General features: G+C 41.6%; 1 protein-coding gene across 1 annotated transcript; it reads right to left on the reverse strand.

Annotated features, from left to right (window-relative positions):
• Positions 1-618: 618 nt before the first annotated feature.
• LOC308297453 (arachidonate 12-lipoxygenase, 12R-type-like) lies at positions 619-25,338 on the reverse strand (the record flags this gene model as incomplete). Its single annotated transcript, XM_080740859.1, has 14 exons — positions 619-798; positions 2,113-2,283; positions 2,461-2,561; positions 3,256-3,377; positions 4,098-4,267; positions 6,479-6,568; positions 8,062-8,265; positions 11,633-11,776; positions 16,792-16,961; positions 20,205-20,308; positions 21,834-21,915; positions 22,618-22,813; positions 22,899-23,055; positions 25,310-25,338. 14 exons carry the CDS (start codon positions 25,336-25,338, stop codon positions 619-621), a joined length of 1,920 nt encoding a protein of 639 aa, XP_080596985.1.
• Between the last annotated feature and the right edge of the window lie 1,058 nt (positions 25,339-26,396).

Consider the following 26,396-nt stretch of genomic DNA (forward strand, 5'->3'; position numbering starts at 1 on the left):
GGACTCCAAAACTAACGGAACACAAAATAAGTGGCCGTTTTCACATGGCGTGAATTTAAAAATTGCCGTCATTTTGGAAAGAACTTCCAGAAGTTTGACTCACTCTCTTTTGAGGTCACTCTCTTATTCATACGGGCGCAGTCTTAGGCTATCTAACCTGTGGATTATTGTTTGTTTGCGGTCAGGGCAGTGCATACAGTAGAATCAACAAAAAAAAATGTACCTACATATATAAAAAAAACGCCCATAAAGCATTATCCCTTTTAAAGTGTGTGTGTGTGTGTGTGTGTGTGTGTGTGTGTGTGTGTGTGTGTGTGTGTGTGTGTGTGTGTGTGTGTGTGTGTGTGTGTGTGTGTGTGTGTGTGTGTGTGTGTGTGTGTGCGTGCGTGCGTGCGTGCGTGCGTGCGTGCGTGTGTGTTTCGCTGCCTGCTAAATAGTAACTATACAGCTATCTGCAGCTCCTTGTTAGACTGTTGTGTGGGGAATAAACACCCGAAACTGTAATAAAAAACACCCAAAACCAGATAAAACCACAAAACTCCATTCCTTGCAACACCCTAGATATTGGTCAAATTACGCCTCTGGAACTGACTTCCTGAGTATAAAAGTAAATCAAACTCATAGGGAAACACTATTTGCCACCACCTTTGGGTCCATGTATGTGTATGGGACTTCCAGCTTCCGGTTTCTGCCCTTGACATCATGACTGAAGCTGTCGAGCTCTGCTTTGAAACGTTCCATGAGCCTACGTGGAGTCTCCTCACAGAAATGCTCATCTGGGTAATGGCCAAGAGGAACCTGAGGAAATAGAAACATGACCAGTAAGACGCCCTAAACATGCACAGACCTGGTTGGTTATTGGCCTGAACACATTATTACGCAATATTTATGCTTTAAATATATAAAAAAAAAACAGCAGATATACAAGCTCACGGCGCGGCACCGAGTGCCGCGCTGCAAGCTTGTAGATCTGCTATTTTTTTTAAATTAGAATTTTGACCCGATTCTATAAGTGTCTTTTGAATCCTTCTAAGATTTTTTGGGAAATCCTATGTTTCTATGTGTCAGCAATCTGGCTCGCTATCATCAAAGAAAAGGTCCTTTTCACTTAACTGGAGCTCAGTTATTCTGTTCTTGAGAGACTGCTATGCCAGTGGTTCTCAAACGTTTTCATGTGAAGGACCCCCAAAATGATATTTATATCTCAAAATATCTAGTTCCAGGGACCCCCCAGAAGCAAAATTTGAGTTACAAACGTTTGCTTTGAAAATACATATATTCAAAGATTTGCACACGTTTTCACGACTTTTTCAAAGATAGCAGATCTGCAAGCTTGTATATCTGCTATTTTTCACTGGTTAAAGCATTGTATAATTCTAGGCCTAAATGGGTTGAACAAAATGTGGCCATATTTCCCAAATATGGAGATGACTGACGTGACGTATGACATCATAGATGTTTGTCATTGACCACTTGAGACTGACACAATATGTCCATATGTGGCATTCCCTGATATGGGAGGTTTGTAAAGTATAGGTTTTAAGTGATTAATCCTAAATTAAAATGACCCGCACAAAACTTGGCACAAACACTGCTCTGGGGTCTGCCATTATGTCCCCTGATATCACTGTGATATTAGGGGAACTCTGACAAAATCCCTTTTATGCCCATATAGGGAGATCCCTGATGTCATCAATATTAGCCCATATATAACAAGACTTCATATGGGAATGCCACATTGGCCACATACCACACTAACAGAATCCATATATGGCCAAGACAGATGGCCATATATGTGTGACTGGTTCTACATACATGGATCTCCATATATGGGCATAAAAGGGATTGTATGTATGATGTCAGATCTCATAGACATTCACATAATAACTGAGTAAGCATGCGTGTTTCACAGCATATCTCCTTATACAGTGAGTACATGGATCTCCATATATGGAGACTGGTCTGATATACATCACTGGCCAGATGGCCAAGTCATGGCGGCGAGGTTGCTTGTCGCCCGCCCCCTTAGGCGTCTTACTGGTATTTCTGAACTGCAACACTGGCACACAACTATGCATAAGATGGCTTTTGATAAAAGGAAGGGACACTTACAAAGTCAAAGGACTGTTTGCTGAGCAGCCACATGGTGGACATGCCATGGGCCGTAGTGCTGACACCAGGAAGGGATTGTAGGATGGTGCTCTTAGTTGAGCTCCCCTTGGTGGTGGGAGGAGGACGTTGCAACGTGATGGGAGCGTTGGGCATCCAGCCACCATAGTCATACTATAATAACAGAAACATATGAAGATATTACACACACATTGTGTGTGTGTGTGTGTGTGTGTGTGTGTGTGTGTGTGTGTGTGTGTGTGTGTGTGTGTGTGTGTGTGTGTGTGTGTGTGCGTGCGTGCGTGCGTGCGTGCGCGCGCGCGTGCGTGTGTGTGTGTTGTGTGGCCACACCTGTCCAGAGTTGACGGCAGAATGCTGGGCAGAGCAGGTGAAGATCACCATGGTGACAAACTTCACCAACTCAGTCACTTTGTCGAAACCTTGAGGCACTCCTGAGTGTGGACAAAACACATGGAAGAAAACAGTTGTCGGTGAAATGATAATTATGGTAGAAGCATAATACAGATGAAAACAATACCCGTGCACAGACTGCTGACGTGTTCATCGCTACATACCAAACCAGAATCATATACAAATCGAACAAAGCGTTCAGAATTGTGTGTTTGGTTTATTATTTCTCTGCGGTAACAAAGGAAATAACCCATTAAAACGGTGAGCGCATCCAAGTAATTTTGGATACACACAAAGGTCACAGCACGGCACTTTGTTCCACTCTGCAAGCTTGTACATCAGTTATTTTGGATATCATTAAAACTGCCCTAATAATGTATAAAGCAAGGAATATTCAACTCCCTGGAAACAGGTAATGTGGCCATGTTCTCTGATGGAGAGGGGGGGCTACAACTACAACAGTTCAATTTAAACGCTCAAGTTGCTCAAACAACATAAAAAAATGTTCTGTATCTCAATCTGTGGAGTGAAACTACAGAACAGTTTTATACTTGTTTTGTATGTTTTTAATAATAATAATTGTATCTATTTAAAAAAAAAAAAAAAAAACTTTGTCTACGACCAGGGAGTGTATCGAAGTGTAATGCCGGTGCGCATCTTTAACATAGAGATGCATATAGAAGATTGGCTATGGCAGCTTAGAAAATGCTCTGTGTGCACCGTCCCCAAGCGTACCTGTACTTGCTTGGAGAAGGAACCCATACTTAAAGATCTCCTGGATCCACTTCTGCAGCTCACTGTCCCTTAGGACGTCATAATCAGTCTTGTAGTAGTAGCCGAGGATCCCCTTAACAAACCTGCCCAACACAACACAACACAACACAACACAACACAACACAACACAAAACAACACAACACGACAGGTGCTATTATATGGTCCCATTGCTTGATTCTGATTGGGTGAGTAACTTTGGAAAATCACTGGCTGTATCTTTAACATTTGACATTTCTCACTCAGGGGGTTCTCCAGAGTAGAGCCCGACCGATATATCGGTCAATTTGATATATCGGTCGTTTTGGAGCTATCGGTATCGGTATTGGTGAATTATTCCACCGATATCCGATATATAAATTGTCTGTAACTTGTCTGCGGATAGAGCATGAAACCTTGAGTTATATAGGCCCATGTGTGGGCAATACCAGAATTATCCAGCAGAGTGGATAAAAGACACATATTAATTCATAAACGAGGCAAAACACAGCAGAACCCCCAAATTAAAAGAGTATTATTATCCAACAAGCAAAAGAAATTGATAACTGCGACCAAACTCAAAGTTTGACATGAAAAGCACAAAAAAAGCAATAATCTGACCATTTATCCGAGGGGCGAGCAGTCAATTAAATGATCTTAAATGAATAAAAAATGATTTTTACAAAACATCGGTATCGGTATCGGTATCGGTGCTCTAGCACTCTCCAACATCGGATATCGGTATCGGTCGGAAAAAATGGTATCGGTTGGGCTCTACTCCAGAGTGGCGTGATATCCATGCACATTATAGTACAGGTGTTCCTACCTGTGAATGATGTCCCACAGTTTGATTCCATCATCCCTGTAGTAGTATCCTGGTACAGACTCCATGCCACGGTCACTGATGTCCTCGGGTAAACACAGAGAGCTGTAGGTCAATGAGGAGGTGGCTCTCTTCAGGATTGACAGTAAGGCATCTCCACCTGAAGCTGCATACTGGAAGAAATTCACAGATATCAAGAATCAATAATCACTTAATTTGTCACTCTCTCCATGTAGGCCTACTTAAAGTACATAAATATAGAAAATGAAACAGCGTGAGCGTCCCCACTTCAACATAAAAAAGAAAGAAAAAGAAAACTCACAATCACACTCAAACTCATACTTTTTTCCCCCTCTCTCTTGCAAATCCCATAGAGCAATCTTAGATTTTGTCATTTAAGAACTGTGTTAAACCACTCGGTTCATTTAGGTTTGTGACTTTTAGTTTTTGCTTAAAGCACCCAAACTTTGAACTCTGAGGAACCGCGATAAAGTCCCCGTTCTCCTGTGCTGTTTCATGTAAAAGTTTCTATGTTTCAGTACACTCTAAAAACTGCTGGGTCAAAAACAACTCAACTTGGGTTATTTTTGATCCAACTCACGGGTCAAATAGGGACCGATGCCCAGTTTGGTTATTTTAACGCAAGAAATTTGGTTATGAATGTTGACCCATAATTTGGGTCAAATAAATAACCAAATTATGTGTTTAAAATGACCCAAGATTGTAGTCAATATGACCCAAGTTTTGGGTTGAGTGGGCTAAATGAATACAACCTACATATGCATGGTCTGGTGAATGATAATGCCAATATTATCTGACATTAACATAATATCAGAAATGTTTCAGGGTTTCTTCTCAGATGATTTGTTCAAAGTTTAGTAATATCAACATAATAGTGCATAATTAAATATATATGCAACAATGATGATAATACTATAATCAGAATAGTTTAGAGAAGATCAACAAAATAATCTCAAAATTACCATGAGTTCTTCTCTTTCAGACCAGCTAGGGGAGGGAGCTCAACCCTAAGCTAGCAGCCAAGCACTTACGGTTAGGGTTTAGGCTCAAATACTGACAAATCAAATTCAGACATATGACAGTCAGCTTGCCGAGACAGACACATGGATATGACATATTTATAATTTTTAGCTCCCAAAAGCTTAGAAAATGTCTCTGGAAACCTAGACAAATGCTTTTCCCAGCATGCTTTGCAAACAGGTTTATGGTGCCTGTCCCCTGATTGGCCCAAAGCTAGACCACTGACCCAAGTATATGGGTTACCACTAACCCCCAAAACGGGTCACCCCCAGATAAATATGACCTAACTCGAACAACCCTGGAATTGGGTCAAAATAATATCCCAATAACTCAAGGAAGGGTTGTGGCTCTGAGAAATGACCCCGAAATTTGACCTAACACAAATGACCCATGATTTGGGTCAAGAAATGACCCATGAGTTTTTAGTGTGTATGGCGGGGGGCACTCTCCATTCCGACATGTCTCCACTCCGACAGTGATTTCTTATTGTCGGAGTGGCAACACTTCCATAGAGGTTAAGGTTAAGGTTGGGGTAAGAGATAGGGTTAGTGTCGGAATGGAGACATGTCGGAAAGGAGAGATGCACTCCAGTATGGCAGAGTAATGTGGTGCCAAAGTTTCAGTTTTTTGCATATTATGCGACCATGGTAACGTGTACCGGCAAGAAAATAAATGGCACACCATTCCCGGGCAGAGCCGCACATTTTGATTGCGGGGGTGATGTACATAAACTGTGCAGGCACAATATAGTGGCGAACATTGCGGGAACAATAAATAAAGAACTTGCATTACAATAAGTGTTTTGCCATGTATGTATACTGTACATGGCAGGCACACGTAATAATAATTCTTACCCTGTGGATAAATTAGTAGGCTACTTTATTATTAGTTAGTTAGTTAGTTGTGCTGTGTATTTGTATTTGTATTAGTACGCCAATTGAGTTGTTTATTTCTGGAACACAGTTGACATGATCTAAGGTTCCCTTAGGATTTTCAAGAGAAAGAATAATGCTGTGAGACCTCTGCCTTATTGGTTAAGGGTGAAAGAGATCAATGTATTTTCAGCATTTTACAAACTGTTAAGCTGTTTGCACACTGCTGCCTTTTCATTCCGTAAAAGAAAAACATTTTTCAGGCCAAGAAGAGAGAGAGAGAGAGCAGGGGACCCAGTGGCGACAGTTGAGAAAATCTGAAAAAAAAATCAACCCTGGTCTGAAAATATATATGAAACGGACGGCAGTGTGCAAACGTGATTGACATAACATGAGGTCGATTTTTTTTATTTACGTGCTCCGAAATTCGCTCGGATATTCGTGCAAAGACCTTTAGTCAGTGCTTCCTACCTTATGGAAAACTCCATTCTCTTTTCCAATCAGTTGATCTCGGGCCAGGCTGTTGATGTGCAGAGTGTAACGGGTGTGAGGAATCAGGAGCTGGTGGGGAGTCATATGATAACTGTATCATCTAGTTAAATGCAGAAAATTGCATTCTGCACATAATTATACATTACATTCATTAAAACTCTGGGGCTGCGTTCAGACAGTTAAAAGATATCATTTATCAACACCTTATCAGAACCTTACCTTATCAGAACCATATCCAAACCTTATCCAAATAAGAATACACTTCCCACAATGCTATGTGTGAAGTGGGCAGTGTCAGGCAGGCCAGAGGCTCTGAAGCAGACTACAGGTGTTACCCCGCCCTGTGGCATTCCAGCACGGCCCATTCTGTCCTATTGGTTGGCGGTTGAACCCTGCCCCTTTGTTTCATCAAGGCTATTCCCAGCAGCTTGGGAATGGCTGGTTTTTTCCTTAAAACCAGCCTTAAGGAGAGCTTAAGGGAAGCTTCCTTTATCAAAACATGTGACCTCCATAGGGAATTAATTGAATGGAACCGCCTCCCCCAAGGTTTTTGAGAAGAGTTAAAACCTTGTTGGGAGCCGCGGGCGGGGTCACACCTGTAGTCTGCTTCAGAGCCTCTGGTCTGCAGTGACACTGCCCACTTAGCGCAAAGCATTGTGGGAAGTGTATTCTTATTTGGATAAGGTTTGGATTAGGTTCTGATAAGTTAAGGTTCTGATAATGTTTGGATAATTTATATCACCTAACTGTGTGAACGGACCCTTAGGGAATGAATGGAACCTCCCCGGCTACCCCCAGGTTTTTTGAAAAGGAATAAAACCGCATGTGTACAGGGTATCTTGGTGGTGTAGTGTATCATGTACACCAGCCCATTGCAAGATGCTGTACTCTGTCATCTACCGTGAGCCACCCCACGCTTATGTAGTGATAAGCGGTGAAGTGGCCCCGAGAAGGAAGGCCAAGCAGGACCCTAATCAGGGCTGTTTGGAGCTTTAAGGCAACTGGGGCATCGCGATACCATACGAGGATTCCATAGTCAATGAGGGGCAGAATAAGTGCACCTCCTAGAGTCTTTCGTGTTTTGCTATTGATCAGCGGGGCAAACCTCTGCAAGAAACAAATTCGTTGGTTGACTTTTTTGATTACCTTAAGTAGAAGAGATCTCTATAATGGGCATAAAGGGACACAGACAGACAGATACAGAGATCTCTATAATTGGCATAAAGGGACACAGACAGACAGATACAGAGATCTCTATAATGGGCATAAAGGGACACAGACAGACAGATACAGAGATCTCCATATACGGGCATAATGGACACAGACAGACAGATACCAATATCTCCGTATATGGGCATTATATGGACACAGGCAAACAGATCGTCAAAATGGATCCTATGACAACAGGTATAATGGGGTTTGCATTAAAGGGCGGGACATTCATCCCCTATTTACATCGTTCCCGAGTTGGCCAGGATGCCGATTGCCGACTAGACTGTAAACTGGATGTACAGAGGATGAACCGTGGAGAGACATGATGCAGCAGTGATGGTGACAGTTACCTTGTACAGAGGATGGACCATGGGGACATTCCTTAGCAGTGACACTGCAAAGACCTCGGCCAGCAGGTGAGTGCGCAGCAGGTGCGTGCAGAGCTCGTGTTCACTGAATGCGGCACCTCTTACATAGATCTTGGCCAGCAGCCAGTCATGCTCGCAGTCACTGGGCAAGAAGATGGGATTGTCCTTTGATGGCTGCTGCTTCAGCTGTAAGGAACAACATGAGGCACTGTCACATTTTACTACTAAACTAGTAAGACGACTCAGGGCGACATGTGACCTCGCCCGTTCTGGACAGTGATGTATAATGGACCAGTTACCCAATCTCTTGGCAGAACATGCCCATATATGGGCATTACCAAATATGGGCATTCCCAGATATTGGCAAAGCCTGTAATTAATTTGATTATTTTTTTTATCGCATCCCAGCCCTAATATATCCATCCATCCATCCATCTTCAACCGCTTATCCGGAATCGGGTCGCGTGGTAACAGTTCCAACTGAGACCTCCAGATTTCCTTATCCTGAGCAACTTCCTCCACTCCCTCAGGGAGTATACAGAGGCGTTCCCAAGCCAGTTTGGAGATATAGTCCCTCCATCTGGTCTTTGGTCTGCCACGGGGTCTCCTCCCAGTGGGACGCGCAACGAGGACCTTCCTAGGAAGGCGCTCGGGGGGCATCCGTACTAGATGCCCGAACCACCTAAGCTGACTCCTTTCCAAGTGTAGGAGCAGCGGTTCTACTCCAAGTCTCTCTCGGGTGATTGAACTTCTCACCCTATCTCTAAGGGAGATACCAGCCACCCGTCTGAGGAAACCCATTTCGGCCGCTTGCACCCGCAACCTTATACTTTCGATCATGACCCACACTTCATGACCAGTGATGTTACTAGGTTTTCAATGTAATGGGTCCCGGGACCCACAGGTGGTCATTCAAATGGGTCCCAGAAAAGTTTTATGAGTCCTCAATACAATGTTTTCGAGCGCTGTGAGCTTGTAGATTGGCTATTTTCAAAATGTTTGCCTATATTTCTTATATTTATTTTACAATTTGGCTAATGTTTTAACTTAGAACTACTAAAACTACTAAAACATGTGCCCCTAATGAATTCGGGCGCGCAAAATGGCGTCGGACGTTGGTGGAATCAAAACATTGACGTTTCTATCGCCTGTTTAAGACTTTCTACGTGGATTTTATTTGTGTTAACGTAGGGTAAAGTAGGATGCTTTCACCCATGAACAAGGGTGGTGTCTGTGGAATTTTAAAATTGTTCTTTTACCGCGACCCGGTAAATTATTTTAACATGGACTCCAATGGAGGCGCATCCCCGGGACCCCAGGACCATGACATGAATGAGTCCCTGGACGACTTGAATGAGTTTTTGATGAGGGATGCGCACATAATGACATCACTGCATGACCATAGGTGAGAGTAGGAACGAAGATTGCTCGGTAGACAGAGAGCTTTGCCTTCAGGCTCAACTCTTTTTTCTTCACCACAATGCGATTTAGCGACTGCAATACCGCTCCTGCTGCTTCGATTCTCCGGCTGATCTCTTTCTCCGTCTTCCCCTTTCTCTCATTCATGAACAAGACCCCGAGATACTTAAACTCCTTCACCTGGAGTAAAGCCTCATTCCCTACTTGGACTGCACAATCCATCGGTTTCCTGCTATATATATTGTATTTGTCGCATTCCTAAGGCAATAATTAGATTACAATAAATGTACCCCCATCGTTTCCGGATGGGGACCAGAATGCGGTCCCCATCCAGAATCAATGGGGGAAAATGGACTATAATAACATTTTTGTCTTAGGAATGCGACAAATAAAATAGAAAATGATTGAACTCAAGTCTCCATGGAATGAGTAATCAATAGAAAAAATGTTATTATGGGGGTGAACTACTCCTTTAATATTGATGACACTGGGACAGGGATCTCCATATGTGGGCATAGAATGGACATGGATGTAATTAATCTGCAAGTGTGATCTGGTTGTGTCCATATATGGGCATTCCCAGATATGCCCTTAATATTGATGACACTGGGAAAGTGATCTCCATATATGGGCATAAAACGGACAAGGATGTAATTAATTTGCAAGTGTGATCTGAGAATGCCCATATATGGGCATGTTCTGACATCACATTGTCGACTATACTGTATGGGCATAAAATATATGGGCATAAAAGAAGCCAGAGACATGAAGCCAGAGTGTGATGTCAGAGCGGCAAACCCATTCTGTTAAGAGTGGTTCCCCTGACATCAGTGATGACATCAGAGCATGATGTCAGAGTGATGTCACAGTGACAAGGGAACCAATAGACTGTAAAAATGTGTACTTACGGACAGACGGACTGACTGACACAGACAGACAGACGGAGACAAGCTGCGACATTTCTCATGGTATACTGCGACCATCGGTCACAACTAAATTAATCAAATTAAATTACATTTGGTTCAAATCCTTGATAAACAAGCCAAACTTAATTTCCTGGCATCTGTAAAATGGAGGAATGCTACTTTGTGTATGTGAGGAGTAGAGTTCCTGTTATTTAATTAATTTAAATTACTGTTTGTGAGCATCTCCACACAGAACACAAATATGTGGTGATGAAGTTACATAATGGAACCTCGATATTTTTATGTCCCATATGTCCGACTAAGGGTTCGGGTTAGGTTTTAGGGTTTGGTTTAGGCATAGTTTTAGTAAGGTTAGGGTTAGGTTTAGGTATGCAGCTTTCACCAGGTTAACATTCACCAGCATCGGACTAATGGAACGTCGTCTGTCGGAATAATGCTACGCTCCCTGTGGCGTCACACATTGGTTTGTGGAAGCCCCTTTTGAAACCTTGAGTTGGTGTTACCAATGGTAATATTGAAGACTGTAAAGAGAGAACCAGTGTGCTACATACCTTCATTAATATCATTGGTAACACCTGTGAAGGAGGCACAATAGGCTATTTAAGCTTAGTAAGCTTAGTATGGCGACAGCAGATGACAACGGCAACTGGAAATTATCAGCGCTCGATAGATCAACCTGCTGCCGTAGCAGCCGTCTGTACTACGCCAGAAGGTCCCTTTCCACGTTGTGCCTAAAACGTCTGCTCCATAGACACGTCGCCATGGGAACCAAAGCGTTCAGTGAAAGAGGTGGGACCGCGTCGCCGACGTCTCTTTGCTTAACGATTTGGCCTCACATAGTAGAAAACGTGCTCCATAAATTCCCCATTTTCTTTCCAGTACAGCAGCTGCTGTTCATATAGTGTGTGCCAGCGGCTACGTCATTGTAGTCCTAATAGCGGCCATCTTCTGGGTAAAAACACAGGTGTTTCAATTGTTTGATTGCATAGAACTAATGCTTTACTCCAATCAAAACACCTGTGTAAGGCTGTGTTGACCCAAGAAATGGCCGCTCTTAGAACTACATTTGGCACACCCTATAGACCCGTTTTTTAGTTTAGTTATATATATATATATATATATATATATATATATATATATATATATATATATATATATATATATATATATATATTCTTTTTTTCCCCAGTTTGGAAGCTTGTTCTCACCTGGATGGCAACGGGCATCAGTTTGTGGTCCGGTGTTGAATGCAGCAGCACCAGTGGAGCTGCCAGGTGTTGCTGCTTCTCGTCAATGACGTTTGCTTTCACTCCATGCAAAAGCTTGTAGTCAAGCAGGAAGATGTTGCCATTCTGTTGGAAACATCAACAGTGTTTGTATTGTTTTGTATCTGGGACGGAGGGTACCGTCGACTCGGCGAGGGGAACACTATCCTCACGATAGCATGTTTGGTTGGCTGGCACGCTAACTCGCCTGCTCTGCGGAATCGCCACTTTCAACAGTCTGCTTTCTAATGACTGTACTGATCACGGTCCACCGTTTCGAGCCGCATTGGGACACTCTATTCGCTGCTTGCTCCTCTTCGCTCCGGTCGCGGCATTGCGGTGCGATAGCCGGAGGACAAAAGGGTAACTAGTAACTTTGTTTTTTGTTTTTGTTTGTTTTTGTTTAATCAATTTTTACTTTTATTTCTTTGCCCAGTATATCTGTGTGTCAATCATGTTGACCAAGGCTTCATGTGTTGTATGGCTGTTATTGGGTTGTTTATCTTTTTCTAAACGCCTCAATGGAGAGGTGCCTTCACTGAGCCAAAACATGTATCACTCCGATGCTTCTGGTCGTGCTACGTCTGCACTGTGGATGGACTTCAAGCCGCAGGGCCCACAACAACCTGACTGTTTGAAACGAATCCTCCCGTATGCTTTAATTCTTTTGGAGAATATAGCATTTGGTCCCCTGTGTAAGGGACTAAAGGACGCACCCTCTTCTAACTTTCATGGGTCAACTCGAATGCTTAAAAGGGTGATATCTAGGCTTATGATTTTATTGATGTTGTTCATCTCAGGAAATGTTCAACTAAATCCTGGCCCGGTCTCAAGCCCAGAAAACCTCCTGTCTACTCCTCTTCCTGTTGTATCTACTCCTTATGATTTCAGCTGCAGAAATGGTCTGGGGTTCCTGCACTTTAATGCTAGGAGTATGGTGCCCAAACTTGATAAGCTTAGTACTTGGTTTGAGACAGCTAAACCTGATGTTGTTGCTATATCGGAGACGTGGCTGAAACCCACCACACCAGATAATTTGCAGATTCCTGGTTTTAATCTATTTAGAACTGATCGGAAAGGTAGATGTGGGGGTGTTGCTCTCTACATCTCAAATAGGTTTCAAGGGTCTGTTCTACATTCTGTTTCTATCCCAAGACAGTTTGAATTCCTGGCAGTCCAGATAGTGGTGGTAAATGCACCGCTTACTATTATATGCTGCTACAGGCCTCCCTCAGCTAAAATCGAAACTCTGGGAAACCTTACTGATTTAATTGCTAAATATACTCATACTGAATTGATACTTTTGGGAGATCTGAACTGGGACTGGGATAGTGAGACTTCTTCTTGCTTTAAACAGAAATGTGATTCCCTAAATTTAACCCAGATTATTAACAGCCCCACTAGACCTGCCAGTGACACTCTGATTGATATTATTTTGACAAATGCTGTTCACAAATATATCTCAGTGGGTGTGTTTGCAAATGATTTGAGCGATCATTGTGCTATTGCCTGCATCAGGAGCACAAAGATGCCCAAATCAAAAGGTTTAATTATAACCAGACGTTGTTTTCGACAATTTGATGAACAAGCTTTTTTGCATGATTTATCATCAGTCGATTGGTTCCGTATCCCACTTATACCGTCTGCGGAGGATGCTTTCCGTTTCTTCCTCGACCACTTCCTCTCGTTGGTTAACAAACACGCTCCCCTAAAGAAGGTCAGAATTAAGAACAGGTCTAATCCCTGGTTCACTAGGGATTTAGCTGATCTGATTCATGATAGAAATAGGAAATGGGCTCTTGCTAGAAAGTCCAAGTCCCTAAATGATTGGCTTCTTTTTCGCATTCTCAGAAATAAGTGTACTGCTCTCACTAAAAAGTTGAAGGCACAGTATTATTTATCTCTAACTTCTGACACGTCTGGAGTAAACTTCTGGAAAGCAGTTAAATCCCTCCAGCAGAGGGGAGCTGCTGGTCCCCCGCCAAAGCTTCGGGTTGGTGATGCTGTTATTTGTGACACAAAACTGATTTCGAATGCTTTCAATGATCATTTTAAAAAGGCTGGGCATTTATTTGATGTAGAAAATGCTTCCTCCTCTCTGCAAGGTGCACATGAGGAGGCATTTTCACCACCTGATGGTCTGGTAAATTTTGATTTTTCTCCTATTCTTATGACTGATGTTCTTCATTCGCTGTCCTCTCTGGACCCAAAAAAGGCCCCGGGACCTGATGGCCTTGACCCATATCTCCTGAGATTAGCTGCAGTAGTATTAGCCCAACCTATAACTGACATTTTTAATCTGTCATTGACTTCTCAGAGTATTCCTTTGGTGTGGAAGCAAGCTCATGTTTCCCCCCTTCTTAAGGCAGGTGATCCCCTTGATGTCAACAATTATAGGCCAATTTCTAATCTCTCTGCCTTAGCAAAAATCCTGGAAGCTCAGGTATCAGTCCAAGTAAATACTTTTCTTGACCACCATAAGATCCTTAATACTATGCAGTCTGGGTTTAGAGCCAAGCATAGTACTGTCACGGCTTGTCTTACTGTCCTAGATGATATTAAGGCAGCCTGGGAAAAGTCTTATGTATGTGCAGCGTTGTTTATAGATCTAGCTAAAGCTTTCGACACTGTGGATTTGCCCATATTGCTTAAGACGCTGTCCAACATTGGTATGGGCCAAAATGCTATTGGTTGGTTCTCCAGTTACTTGTTAGGTCGCACTCAATGTGTGAAACTGGGTGACATAGTGTCGGATAAAGTTGCTCTGGAGAAGGGAGTCCCCCAGGGCTCTATATTGGGTCCCTTACTCTTTCTTTTATATATTAATAACATTTGCAGTAAATCAAAGTACTCTAGGTACCATATGTACGCGGATGACACGGTTCTGTACACCTGTGCGCCCACGCTTGATTTGGCTGTAAATAACTTGTCTTCTGATTTCATCGCTTTGCAGCATGAATTGAGAAGAATCAAATTGTTGTTAAACGGGAACAAAACAAAGGCAATGTTGTTCACCCCAAAAGCGCATCCAACATCTTTAATCATCTCTACTCTAGATGGTACCACTATAGAGTGGGTGGAGCGCTATAAATATCTTGGTTTCTGGTTGGACAATCACCTAAACTTTAAATTTCATATTGATGCTCTGGGCAAGAAGCTGAAATTTACCTTAAGTTTTTTCTATAGACTGAAGGCCTGTTTTGCCCGTTCCTCTCGCAAACGATTGGTCACTGGTCTGTTCTTGTCCCAACTTGATTATGGGGATACCATTTACAGGTTTGCATGTACCACCACATTGGCCAAACTGGATCCCCTGTATCATGCAGCGGTGAGATTTATTACTAACTTGCCTTTTAGGACTCACCATTGCCTGTTGTATGCTGCAGTTGACTGGTCTTCTCTGTCATCTCGCAGGTTACAGCATTGGAATAATTTTGTCTATAAAGCGATACTTGGTGAGCTCCCCTCTTACATCTCCTCCAAATTGGCATTGGTTAAAAATGGGTTAAACCTCAGATCAAATGCCTGGCTACGTTGTACAGTACCTGTACGCACATCTGAGGGAGGCAAAAAATGTCTTGCTTTCTTTGGTCCATGGTCGTGGAATGACCTTCAGACTAGCCTCAAATTGGCAGTGCTAATTCCGCTGAGAAGCTTTAAAAGAATCACCTTGGATAGATACATAAACACTTGCACATGCCCTGATGTTTATTAGATTCTCTCATTATGTGTTTTCTTCTCCTTTTTTGTGATAGGTTGCATATTATTTGTTTGTGCATTATCACCCGAAATGTTGTAAACTAGTTTTTATACTATTTATAGTATCACCTGAGAATAGGTATTTGTGATGTATCATGGATGTTTTATCTTTGCTGTTGCTTGTATGTGTAGCTAAGCTAGTGTAATTTTTATTTCTGCCTCTTGGCCAGTTCATTCTTGAAAAAGAGATCATGTCTCAATGTTTTTTACTGGTTAAATAAAGGTTAAATAAAAATAAAATTGCTTCAGATTGCTGTTGCATAGTCCTGTCACAAGTATTACATTTACACACACACACACACACACACACACACACACACACACACACACACACACACACACACACACACACACACACACACACACACACTGTTACACACACTGTTACACACACTGTTACGCACACACACGCACGCACGCACGCACGCACACACACACACAGTTGCCATATCTTGGAATGCCATACTGTCTCATGTGGTCTATGATGTCAGACATCTATGATGTCAATCATCTCCATATTTGGGAAAGGTAAAAGTTTAATTAAAGTCAATGGAAAAAATTCATTCACCAATAAATTAATATATCAATTAAACTATATAAAATGTAATCGATTCCCGATGAAGCCATTCAATTTGACATATGGCCCAAGTGTGTGCCACCAAAACGTGTGAGGAGTAGTGCGGCAAAATAACGTCTATCTAGGAAGGGAAAGATGGATGGAATAAAGTCTGACAAAAATAGTCTTCTCTGGTTGACCTGCAGGGGCAACTCTAATAATGGTAAAATCGCGCTCTTTCGAACGACCATCATTTCGACCGGAGGGTTAGCGACTCCACGGAGGTTAGGGTTAGGGTGAGGGTTAGAGTCGGGTGTCAAAAAGATGACATGTAGTAACAGCGACACACACGCTCCCACTAATAGTGACATTATACAGTATGTGAATAAGGGAAGGGAATCAACGACACTTGATTGTGTTGGAGGTGCAAACAAAAGTACTTGTTTCATGGATTTGGGAGCTTGAAAAACACATTTTTGTAGCAGGACCCTATGCTACTATGTAACCATATTTTTTTTTTTTGGAGGCTCTAAGACACATTTTACTTCAAGTCATGATGTAAAGGTCCCCTTTGGTATGGAAGTACCTTAGGGCCATTGGGCCATACTTCCATACCAAAGGGGACCTTTGCATCATGACTTGAAGTTAACAGCTTATTTTTCGGGCTTAGAGCCTCCACTAGTCTACTTGAAAAGACTACTTGAAAAGGTAAGGAAAATGAAAGCTGGCAGTGGTTAGTAGTTTGGTTAAATATTATTGGCAGTGAACAAAAAAAAAGAAAAAGCACCCTCATTTCCTCTTCTAAGCTCCGCCCACCACGGAGGCTCAGCATGTCATTGGTCACAGGGAAGTTGTCAGGCAGGGCTGACAGACAGCGGCGGATCAACATGGGGTTGACGCCGTTCAGGTTCTGGTAGCCGAAGAAAGCATCCTCTTTCCAGTGTTTCTGCACGTATTCTGCAAGACAAATGGAGTTTTCTTTACTCTGCTTTCTGTTACTGTTCAGCCAAGTGGCATCCATTTTGTAATTATTTATCTTTATAGCACAAAGCAGTTTAAATGTCCTATGCAATCTGTTTATTGCTTTCTATGTAATAGTCCGGCTACCAACTAGTTTTTCTTTTATGGCATAGGTATGATATTTGGTATATCTTTTATTTTATTTTATTATTGGCCTAAAATATTGTCTATAGGCCCTGCCCTATATATACATTGGTGAAACCTCCTGCTGACCACCTGTCAGCATTGAGCAATTCTTTTTATAGGGGGTAAAAGTTTGGGCCCATTCACTTACAATGTCTGTAATTTGTGAAAAGTGATGACTCATCACTAAACCATAGTTTTGTGTGGCTTTTTTCGGCCAAGGAATGTTTTTTTATGCCAAACAAAGGCTTGCAATTGATTCAGTATAATTAAAAACCCCTAGTTTGACCCCTCACATGCTATTTAAAGCAGATTTTTGGGCGTATTTCTTTCCTTTATAGAATAGTGTATAGTAAGTAAATGGGCCCCACACTTTTACACCCATAAAATAAATTTATGGGTGGTCAGCATTGAGGCTAATAAAAAAAAAACTATATACCACATTTCATACCCCACCTCAGCCCCCACACAACTGTGACTGTTTTCAGGCCAAGGAATGTTTTTCATGCTAAACAAATGCTCGCAATGGATTCAGAATCATTAAAAACCCCCAATTTGACCCCTCACATGCTACTTAAAGGGATATTACACTTTCAAAAAACTTTTGGTCATTGTATGGTCTAATCAGGCTTGTATGAACACCCTGAACAGTTTTTAATTTGCTTCATTCAGTATTTAGATATTTGATGTAAATGTTACCAGCTCCAACACGCCCAGGCCCTCTCCACATACACACCCATTGTAACTTCAAACTCCATTTTAACCATGATAGATTCATCAAAAACACCCATTATTTTTTCTGGTGACTCATAATACCCTCCTAATACGTGAGCAGACCGTGTTTTTTCAATAACTTTTTTCTTTTATTTTTAATAATTCTTTGGGAAAATGGAAAACATTAAATACAATAATATTTTATTGAAAATAAATGAAAAAAGTTATTGAAAAAACACGGTCTGCTCACGTATTAGGAGGGTATTATGAGTCACCAGAAAAAATAATGGGTGTTTTTAATGAATCTATCATGGTTAAAATGGAGTTTGAAGTTACAATGGGTGTGTATGTGGAGAGGGCCTGGGCGTGTTGGAGCTGGTAACATTTACATCAAATATCTAAATACTGAATGAAGCAAATTAAAAACTGTTCAGGGTGTTCATACAAGCCTGATTAGACCATACAATGACCAAAAGTTTTTTGAAAGTGTAATATCCCTTTAAAGCAGATTTTTTGGGGGGGTTTCCCTTTATAGTATAGTGTATAGTACTGTAAGTGATGGGCCCAAACTTCTACCCCCTATAAAAGAAAAAATGCTCAATGCTCAGGTGGATTCATGACTGTATACTGACAACATTTTAGGCCAATAATAAAAAAAAAACTATATACCAAATATCATACCTATGCCATAAAAAACAAGTTGGCAGCCGGACTATAATCAATACAACCATAATTGTGTGAATTGTTATTATTTGTGTTCTCACAAGAATCTCAAGTCTTTTTTTCAAAATTTGTATCCCACGATTTTGTAACCCATTTTTCACCCAGTGCCAATGCTTAATTAATCCTGGGCTCTACCTTCCCTCTGTCAACCTGGGAAGGGCCCCGAACTGAGCTCATCAGTACATGAGAACTGAGTATATTTGAACCGAACCGAACGGCCTGAGAAAATAATCTGATTTACGAGCCCCGGCACGAAATGGCACTGAGAGTGATTGGCTACGGTCCGAAACGGAGCCAAATTAAATTGGAACCGACCCTAAAATGGAGCCGGGGAAATTGGATCCGGTCTGGCTGGGTCTTTGGCCTGAACTATGTCTGATGCTATATTATGCTTATTTCTCAACACTGGTCATAGACAAAGCGCAAGGAGTTTTTGATAGCAGATTGACTGTAGATTGGCTATTTTCAAATAGGTGATGTATATCTTATATTAAAATTTCCTAAAGAGTTGGGCAGGTGGGTGGACGTCCATCGTTGCTCTGATCTGCACCACATTTGGCACCAACACTGGTCAGGGGTCTGCCATCAGAATAGATGAACCAGGGACCACTGTGTTGCCCTGCTGGGTGCCACAGGCACACCATTTACTCTGCCTTTCATAAAAATAAATTACCACCTCCATTTTTCCTTCCTATTTCCGGTTTGTTGGATTGCCTAGAAACTTTACCCACACACTCTCTGAACTCTCCGATGACAAGGTGGCACAGGTATGACAGTGGACCTGGGTGCATCTCTGCTTGGCAGACAGCAGTGTTATAACAGTTTTTAACAACTCAAATGGCCATACTTTGATGACCATTACTCATATCAGTGCAACACAGGACAAGGTTTGAATGCCTGAAAATCCAGTAGGGTTAAAGAGGTTGAACTGATTTTCATGCTTTATTAAAGATGGGGTGCCATGATTTTTCCCCCTCTAAAACATGATTATCAGCTATATACTAGGAGGAAGATTTTTTCCAAAAAAGTGTACAGAAAGAGTTAAAATTAGGTTTTTATGTGGCCACACACACCAGTTCATTAAGTATGCCTGGTTGTCATGGTGGGTGGTGACCCAGCTGAAGTTAACCACACCCACAGTGTTGGGTGAATGGAAACGGAGAGGGGTTGATTCTATGATGTAATTGTATCTGTGTTTTTGGACCGGCACTTTTGACCCACAAGGTGGCAGCCTCCAGGTAGAAACCCAAATATAAACATAACACATAATTGCTCATAACAACCACACCAGGGGGTCTAATGAAGTACTGTCAACCTCATAGACACATGAAAACCAGAAAAAGTACAAATCTATGGCACCGCCTCTTTAAACCACTTTAACCCAAGCATCCGTATTCTGCGGAAAGATTTTGCAGAAAATAGCAACAAACTCTTGTCGATTGGCTATTTTCAGTGAAAGCTTTCCCCCCAATAACAGAAAAGAGAACATACACAGGTATAGAGCCTCCACTCAACTATATGGGGTTTAAGAGGTTAACCTAATGCTATTGCCCCTAACACCCCCTCAAGGACCCCTGGGGGACCCCAGACCACACTTTGAGAACCACTGGAATAGCCAACCTGAAAGGTCAGATTTTGTGACATCGTGACTGTATCGAATTTCGTCAATGCTCTTCCAGTTGTCCTTTCGGCCGAGCAGACCTTCCAGTTTCAGCTCCACCGCACTGGGGAGGGAAACAAGCACAAATAGGAGAGGAGAAACACAACTAAAACATAAAAGAAAAACCTAACCAAATGCATTCAACTTTAATCTGATAACTGCTTCTGTTTCAACTGGCTGGCCTTCAAGTGTCAAGTTGTGAAGTTTTCAATGGGTCCCTGGTTGTGAGATTCACCATGCGTGTGACAAATGGTGCATTTGTGCGTTTGTGTCCCCTCACATACAGTATTAGGAGGGTAGTATGAGTCACCAGAACCAAGGCTGGGTGTTTTCGATGAATCTATCATGGTTAAAATGGAGCTTGAAGTTACAATGGGTGGTATGTCTGATAACATGAATATCAAATGCCGGTATCTAAATACTGAATCAAACAACTTAAACTGTCTGAGGGTCTCACAAAAGCCAAAGTACATTATATAGGCCAAGTTAAAATGCCCAAACATGGTTTGAAATTGAAATATCCCTATTACATTGAAATTGTACTAGCCTAATAATACTTCTTGTAACGCAACGTTAACAATGTCTCCTCACGCAATAGTCAATGGTAAATGATTCACCTTTTAAATGCAGTCCATGCAAACTGTATTGTCTTGGTGAAGGAGAACTGCACATCTTGGGGCAGATTAGCAGGATCATCCACCAGCATGCAGTGAGGAATGCCTTCTGCATATTTAGACCACCTGGAGGGAGAGCCAACAATCAACTGGCTTGGAAGAACTTGACCTGATAAGCTAGAAGCTACAGTCTTGTATAGCGATTCTCAACCTTTTTCATTTCCAGGACACCATGCAACATTTTACAAAATGGTCACTTCAACAAGGTATTATAATTATATTATAGGTATATATAATTATATATTATATGTACAAGATATCAGTGATGTCATCAGTGATGTCATGTAATAGTTAATATCCAGTGATGTAATCAGTGATGTCATCAGGATGTCATATATTAGAAGGGAAGAGGAATGGGTCAAACGGGTGAGGAACAGGTAAGGACCTATATATATATATATATATATATATATATATATATGTGTCTGTGATGTCATCGGGGATGTCATATACTGTAAACAGCAATAGTATTGTTATATATATATATATTTGTTTAACTTTTTTGGTATAGTATTGTTGTATCTATATTTGTTTAACTTTTTTTGTATATTTGATTACGCCTCTAGAACATTATTTTTAAACACACTGAAGAAATGGCGCAAGTTAGCTCCTCGCCAGTGTCTTGTTTTAATGTATGTTCCCTCAATGTTAACCACTAGCCTATAGTGAACCACTATACCTAACCCTAACCCTAACCCTAACCTTAACCTCAGTGAGGGAACATAGGGCTGAGGGAACATAGGGCTGAGGGAGCTTGAGCATGACCCCGTTTTGATCTGTGTTCATTTAACTCTCTCTGAGAGTGTACACATTGTACACCCTCAGAGTTACAGACCTGTAAGCGTCCATTTAGACCCCTGGAGGTCCATGGGCCCAATGTTGAGAACCAATAAAGTTACATAACATCAGACTCACTGATATTCCTGCTTTCTCTGCTTCAGTTCTACTTCTCTGCATTGTTTGGCCAAAGGTAGTTTGTCCTCAAAGCAAAGCATAGCTGAAAGAAAAAGAAACTAGTTTAAGAAGAGATTCAAATCAGATATTTAGTGTTGATGTAGGTTTAGAACATTGCAGTTTAAGCCCTGCCCGTCGTCACTCTGGACCCGGAAGTATTTTGCCCATGCATTTCATCCATAGACATTTCAAGTGCTTATATAAACGTCTGTTAAGCCTCTCACAAAGCCAAATTGCTTGTGAGGAATCACGACAATAAACTATTTTGCATGCAACGATTAATTAGAAAGCTGCACAAAAGACGACGGTACAAGTTGTACCATGCCCCATGTTTGTTTAGATCATCATATATTTTATATTGTTAATGTTCTATTGCTGCAGTATAAGCTACAGTAGGCCTGTGTGTGTGTGTGTGTGTGTGTGTGTGTGTGTGTGTGTGTGTGTGTGTGTGTGTGTGTGTGTGTGTGTGTGTGTGTGTGTGTGCGCGTGCGCGTGTGCATGTGCCATTTAACTGCCCCATTGCACTCATGTCAGGATTAATATCTGGCCGGTTTTCTTGTTCTCTGCTCTGTCTCTATTCTTCCTCCCTTATCCTGAAAACTAGACATGATGGAATTCTGTACAAACAATAATTCCACCCACTGTTTTACACATTTATTAAACCTATGATTTGACAATAAGGTTCAAGTTGAAGTTAAACAAATATGTCATAATGTCATTTTCAGTAACCTTCACTAACCTTTACCCTCCCTGAAGAGGTGTTTCTGTTCATCGTCGATCCAGCGGTAGATGGGGAAGTGGTACACGTCTCCTTCTGGAGATGTGACTTCAATCTGGGCGGGGAACCAGTGATCATTCACCATGAGATGGGGCTGCTTGTCCAGCTCTATCAGCACCAGCTCGCCAAGGCTCAAGGGACAATTCACTGAGAAGTCAGAGGTCTGAAAAAATACAATATATTTCAAAAAGAATGTCCGACTCCCCATGTATCCTGCCTTACTTAATTCAGACAGAAGTCAGACTTACACTGTATAGGTTGTTGATGATGGCGAGCCAGTCGGCAAGCTGGGTGCGCTCGCTCTCACCCTTCCTTCCCACCAGCTTGATGAAAACGCGGTTCAAGGTGGCCGCGAAAAGCTGGCAACCAGTCGTCACGGTCACTTTGTATGTCACCATGTTCACACTGGGGGACACAGAAGGAGAGCAATAGAATGACAATCTAATGCAGGGGTTTTCAAAGTGGGTGACGGGGCACCCTGGGGTGCCGCAAGATACTTTGATAATATTTGGAATTTATTTGGACACTTGAAAAGATATTTAGTATCATTTTAAACTTGAAGTTATTTCCAGTCAGTTCTGACCAAAATGGCTATCTCAACGTTTTCCTCGCAACGTAATCACTAATATCGTCACTGTCGGGCAGAAACCTCGTATCTCCAAGTTTCAAATGTGTACGTCTTTTGGTAAAGCAAAGTCCTGCTTCATCATACAAGACTCTCGCACAAAACTAGTGAAAACAGCTGATCTACAAGCACACAACGTCTTGCGATGCGAGGCGTTGTGTGCTTGTAGATCTGCTGTTTTCACTATTTTGTACATTTTATAGAACGGTTTTGGACATACATGGTTTCCACCCGACAACGACGATATGCTATAAATATAAGGTGCTGGGAGTGAAAATGATAATGTAGGGGTGCCTCGGATTAAAAGAAATATGTATGGGGTGCCCTGAGACAAAAAAGTTTGGGAACCCCTGATCTAATGTTACTCCAGTTATATAAAACCACCACAAACAAGGGGTCCGGGACCCCGAGGCCTAGGAGGGTGGTTTCAAATGACCACCATGTCATCATGCCACATGCTGACAACGCCTCGCAGCGTGAGGTATTGTGAGCTTGTAGATCTGCTATTATCTGCTGTGAGCTTGTAGATCTGCTATTATCTGCTAATGTTCCCCTCAGAATAGGGATGCTTGGGTTTCAGTGGTTCATGTAAAAAAGTATCATATCACACAAAGATCTGGTGGTACCCCTGTTGCTCACAGCGCTCCACCCCATCACCAGTGGGCTCTGCTATTAGTTCTATTCCCCATGGGGGGGTTGTTATTGTATATCAATCTCCCTGCTATTAAAGTTCAATGATTTATATTCACACTTATATTACTTATATTTCATTTCTGTATTAAAATATTGATTCAGTCTATTTGGGCTTTCTGAAAATATAGTGGGGGTCCCTGCTTCATTAGGTATTCATTAGGTATTGAAATGGCATGCAACATTTACATTGAGCTATCCAGACACACATGCGCGCGCACACACACACGCGCGCACACACACACACACACACACACACACACACACACACACACACACACACACACACACACACACACACACACACACACACACAAAACCCAAGGACGGATGTAAATCACAACATCACAGCCTATATAGGTCACAGTAATATCTCTTATAATTATAATTAATTATAATATAATTATAATGTAATCATGATAGAGTAACAAAGTAATTAATACTGTAAATGTGTTTAGACAAATATTTCAACAATACCTTGTTTAATTTTTGTATAACTAATAAATGAGATTGGTGTGCAGTCGAAATCAAATAAATGTAAGTAAGTATTATTATCGAATATTAGAGTGTTTAGACACAATTTCAGAATACTTAATGCAGTTGTTCTCAAACATTGTAGTCTTCACGATAACCCACCTTTTGACAAATATAACATTGGAAATAAGAGTTTTGATGTGCAAATATTGTTATTAATTGCACATCATTAATTAATTATTAATAATTATAATTGTAATCTAATCAGCTGTGCTTGTCAAGTTATTGTTTTATTTTGTTTTATCACTTTAAAGGTTCACTCAACGGTGTCAATTAGCCTCTTTAACCATTATGTTATACTTTAAGCTATTCAAAAATAGCAGATATACAAGATCATAGCATGTGACTTTGTGTGACTGTCGCGCTATTTTTGAATAAAGCGTTTTAGAATTGGCCTCAGGTCTTATTGGGTTCCACCTAACCAAAATGCACGCGCACACACGCACGCACGCACGCACGCACGCACGCACGCACGCACACACACACACACACACACACACACACACACACACACACACACACACACACACACACACACACACACACACGACACACACACAGAAAGAGGGTTAGGAGAGAGAGGTGGAATAATCTTTTTTAAGTACGTATCAAGACAACACGTAGAAAAACGCTGTTGCAAGTAAAAGTCGGGTATTTACAACAAGTAGGTTTGGGAGCGGCTTATTATTAGTTTCAGCCGGTAACACAGGAGCAGTTCCCGTTAGAAATCGCTAGACCCCTGGGAGACGAATTGCTGAGGTTGAGCGCCACACCTACCAGTACTTAGTTCACAACATGCCGGACCCATACACTGAGTGGGTGCCCAGGATCAAACCCATGACCTTGCGGTCCAGAGGCAAGAGCTCTACCGACTGAGCTTGAATAAACACGGTTGAATAAAAGTACAAAAGTAATGGCATCAAAATATACTTAATGTGCCAAAAATAAATGTACTCATTATGCAGAATGTCCCATTTCACAAGTTCAGTATGTATACAAACCTTTTGAAAATAGCCGATCTACAAGCTCACGACGATGCGTTCTGCATTCTGAGCTTTTAGATTGCTATTTTCAAATGGCCAATACAGTAAATGGCTAAAGTGATAAATACTTGTTTTGTAATTAAAATCTACAAATTAATTAGGATGTTTTCAAATAATTGCAGTGGAGTGAAATCTTTGCCTCTGAGATGTAGAAGTATACATATAGAAAATTGGAAATACTCCAGTAAAGTAAAAGCAGCAGTCTTACCTTGGTTTGAGAGACTGACAGAAAGGATTCCCCAGGTTCTCACTGACAGCCTTCTATCTGTTCACTTTTATACAGTGCTCTCGGAAATAACTTGTCAGATATAATCTTTCTGTGGCAACATCACACCCCAATTTGTTGGACTGATGCCTAATGTCTACTGCACACAAACAACACACACACACACACACACACACACACACACACACACACACACACACACACACACACACACACACACACACACACTTGCCATGGAGCTTGACTTACATGGCAAGTGGAAAACTGGTGAGGAATGTTCGTTGGAAATGTGCGCGCAAGGTTTTGTTCAAAACAGACCAAGCTTTAGATGTAAATTTTAGCCAACCAAGATAGAATATGAAAAATGAAATGTGCATACAACGTTTTACACTGATCGGTGGAGTTATCGGTAAAAACACAAACCAGCCTGTTATAGTGGGAATGTGTGTTTTCATGGAAGTTGCACGCTGTGTTGAGGCATTTTGTTCAAAACTGACCAATCCTGCAAAGATTGGAAGCCAATCTTATCCAATCAGCATATGAAAAGTCTGAACCGTTTTTGTTTAATGACTGTAGAGATACTGTGTAAATCTGTAGGAGTACTGTCCAAAAATCGGTTTTGCACAAA

The sequence above is a fragment of the Nannobrachium achirus genome (genome assembly GCF_963921795.1).
Source record: "Nannobrachium achirus genome assembly, chromosome: 13".
Taxonomy (NCBI): Eukaryota; Metazoa; Chordata; class Actinopteri; order Myctophiformes; family Myctophidae; genus Nannobrachium; species Nannobrachium achirus.